The following is a 2847-nucleotide window of genomic DNA, read 5'->3' on the forward strand; positions in this document are numbered from 1 at the left end:
TGTCAGCGCCATCTTGAATCCTACAGAGCAGTTGTGATCATTGTATTACTTTAAGGCCAGATATAAATAGAACTCCTGTAAGTGCAAGTCACTTGTGTTGGCAATAGTGGCCTGAGGGTAAAAATGTTGGCTAGGATACTGGGAGACTAATTTCTTCTTGTATGCCAGCAAAGCAATTCAATTTTAAAGTTCACTTCAATCCCATGACAGGTCAACAGGTCACTAATTTGACATCTCACTTGAAGGATGGTGTTTCAAAATTTGATAGCCATGATGTGGAGAAAGTGGTCTTAGATAGTGGTGGCCAAAGTTGAAAATCAAGCAACACCAGGTTCTAGTCTAACAGGTTTATTTGGAAGCACTAACTTTCAGAGCAAAGGAGCAGCATTCCGAAAACTAGTGCTTCCAAATAAATCTGTTGGACTACAACCTGGTGTCGTTTGATTTTTAACTTTCAAAATTTGAGCATCCCTGATGACACACCAATATGCCAGCCTACATTAAGTTCGAAGTGTAGCTTAAATTCTCAAACTTCAGTCTCAACTGTATGTGTCCAGTTAACAGTTGGGCATGTTCTTGAAGCTTTTGCATATTCTGAGTTAATTTTTTTACTTTTCTTCACTTTTAGATCCGCAAGATGAAAACAAAATAGGGATAGACGGTATTCAACAGTTCTGCGATGATTTAGGATTGGATCCAGCCAGTATCAGTGTACTGGTTGTTGCATGGAAATTTCGAGCAGCCACACAGTGTGAATTCTCAAAACAGGAATTCATAGATGGTATGACAGAATTAGGGTAAGTAAAATGTAGGTGTACGTGTCTGAAACTAGAAATTCATGTTTGATAAGCTTCTGATGATTTTTCACTGTGAAATTTTTTGTTCCAGTATTTTGGATTTCAGTAACTATTTCATAGTACTAGTTTTAAAGAATTAATTCTACACATCCAAATCTTGGACTTGCTCATAATGAAACACACAAAAAAAAACACAAAATTGAAAGTATATAGTCAAGCGGTAGTTACTCATTGCCATCTTGTTTTAGACAGGATTTGACATTTTACTCTCGTACTGTTATTGCAGTTGTTGAGGAAGGGCTGTAGAGTGAACGACTGGTACAATTGCTTATATCATGTTTGGTATGGGGTTATTTCAGGCACTTGTATTAGTTCCCTGTTTTATGACCTCTGTCTTTGATTTTAGCAAGGTTTCTGTTTATTGTGAATACAGAATTCTGATTAGTACCTCTTTTTGGAAAATAGATTAGTTGTACCTGTTGTCTTTAAAATTATCATTTTGTTTTGCTAATGTGGAAAGTTTCTTGTTGATGTTAACACTTCAATTTGATGCTTTTCAAACTGTCTTTGCGATATCACTCACCAGGTCCTGTAGTGATTGTCTTGAATTTTTCATTTAGAATTTTGGAACCTTTTTTAGCAGGCAGATTTTAAAACAGTAATAAACAATACTGTTTATTTAAACACTTCTTGCCTTCAGTGTTGCTTTAAATCTTTAAGTAAAAGTCTTAAATAATCTCAAACAGGAGTCCATTTTTCCTTCTAATATTTCTCAACCTTGTGGTTGACCATAAATTAATATAGGTAAAAACAATGATTGCAGATGCTGGAAACCAGATTCTGGATTAGTGGTGCTGGAAGAGCAGGCAGCATCCGAGAAGCAGTAAAATCGACGTTTCGGGCAAAAGCCGATTTTACTGCTCCTTGGATGCTGCCTGAACTGCTGTGCTCTTCCAACACCACTAATCCATAAATTAATATACTCCATCGCTTCTTTTTCATTTGTTGGGTTGGGTCAGACAGCGTTGTTTTTGGCAGGGGTTGAGGGCGCATGGGAGGTATGCATGGTAGTCGGGGGTTAGGACTGGGTTAGGTCAGGTCTGATGGAGCAGGACAGGTGAGGGTGGTGTTGGTTGAATGAGTGTGAGGTAAGTATGAGGTCAATTTAATCAGGAATTAGACTAAGTATTCAATAGTCTATTCCAGGAGTATAGAAATTGTCCAGATAAAATTCAAAATCCTTAACAATTCCTTTGGGGTATGCGATCATTGGGGTTCTGCAGGTTCATCATGTGCAATTCTGATCTCTGCTGGCATAATGACTGTCTGGCCAATGGAAAATATGACCCTATATCTTTGTGTGATAACTACATGCTGAAAAGAAATAAAAGCACTTGTTACAACTGACAGCAAAAAGAGGAAAGCTGATTCCTGCCTCTTCACCTAGTTGTAACACTGTTGTAATTAATTATTGTAGCCATAGCATTCTGTCAGTGGGTTATTTTTGCATTGCTGCATCCTCAGCTTCCAAGATCTATCCCTGCTGTCTCCTCTTCCCTTTTGCTATATCAGCTGAAGACATGGGGCCAACTTGCAACACACTAGTCATTATCTTTGGCTCCAAAACCAGCACTGAATATTTAAATTTATAAATCGTTCCAAAGTACATCACAGGAGCATTATACCACAAAATGTAACACCCAGCCACATCAGACATTTAATCAGTTATAGTCTTAGAGTCATAGAGATGTACAGCACGGAAACAGACCCTTTGGTCCAACTCGTCCATGCCTACCAGATATCCAAACCTAATCTGGTCCAAGGGTTTTCAACTTATCGAAGAGACAGGGAGGTGGGCAGAGGGGGCGAGGTTGCCTTGTTAGTTAGGAACAAAATTAAATCTATGGTGCTGAATGACATAGCATCGGATGACGTGGAGTCTGTGTGGGTGGAATTGAGGAACCACAAAGGCAAAAAAACCATAGTGGGAGTTATGTACAGACCTCCTAACAGTGGTCAGGACCAGGGGCACAACATGTACCGGGAAATA

General features: G+C 38.8%; 1 protein-coding gene across 5 annotated transcripts in view; it reads left to right on the plus strand.

Moving 5' to 3' along the window:
- LOC122555997 (DCN1-like protein 1) overlaps positions 1 to 2847 on the plus strand; it is a 41906-nt gene that overhangs the window by 10460 nt on the left and 28599 nt on the right. For all 5 annotated transcript variants that reach the window (XM_043702351.1, XM_043702352.1, XM_043702350.1 and 2 more), the window contains one exon: positions 629 to 797. In XM_043702351.1, coding sequence (XP_043558286.1) covers positions 629 to 797 — 169 coding nt within the window. The remainder of the gene's footprint in view (positions 1 to 628; positions 798 to 2847) is intronic.

This window comes from Chiloscyllium plagiosum, chromosome 13 (assembly GCF_004010195.1).
Source record: "Chiloscyllium plagiosum isolate BGI_BamShark_2017 chromosome 13, ASM401019v2, whole genome shotgun sequence".
NCBI lineage: Eukaryota > Metazoa > Chordata > Chondrichthyes > Orectolobiformes > Hemiscylliidae > Chiloscyllium > Chiloscyllium plagiosum.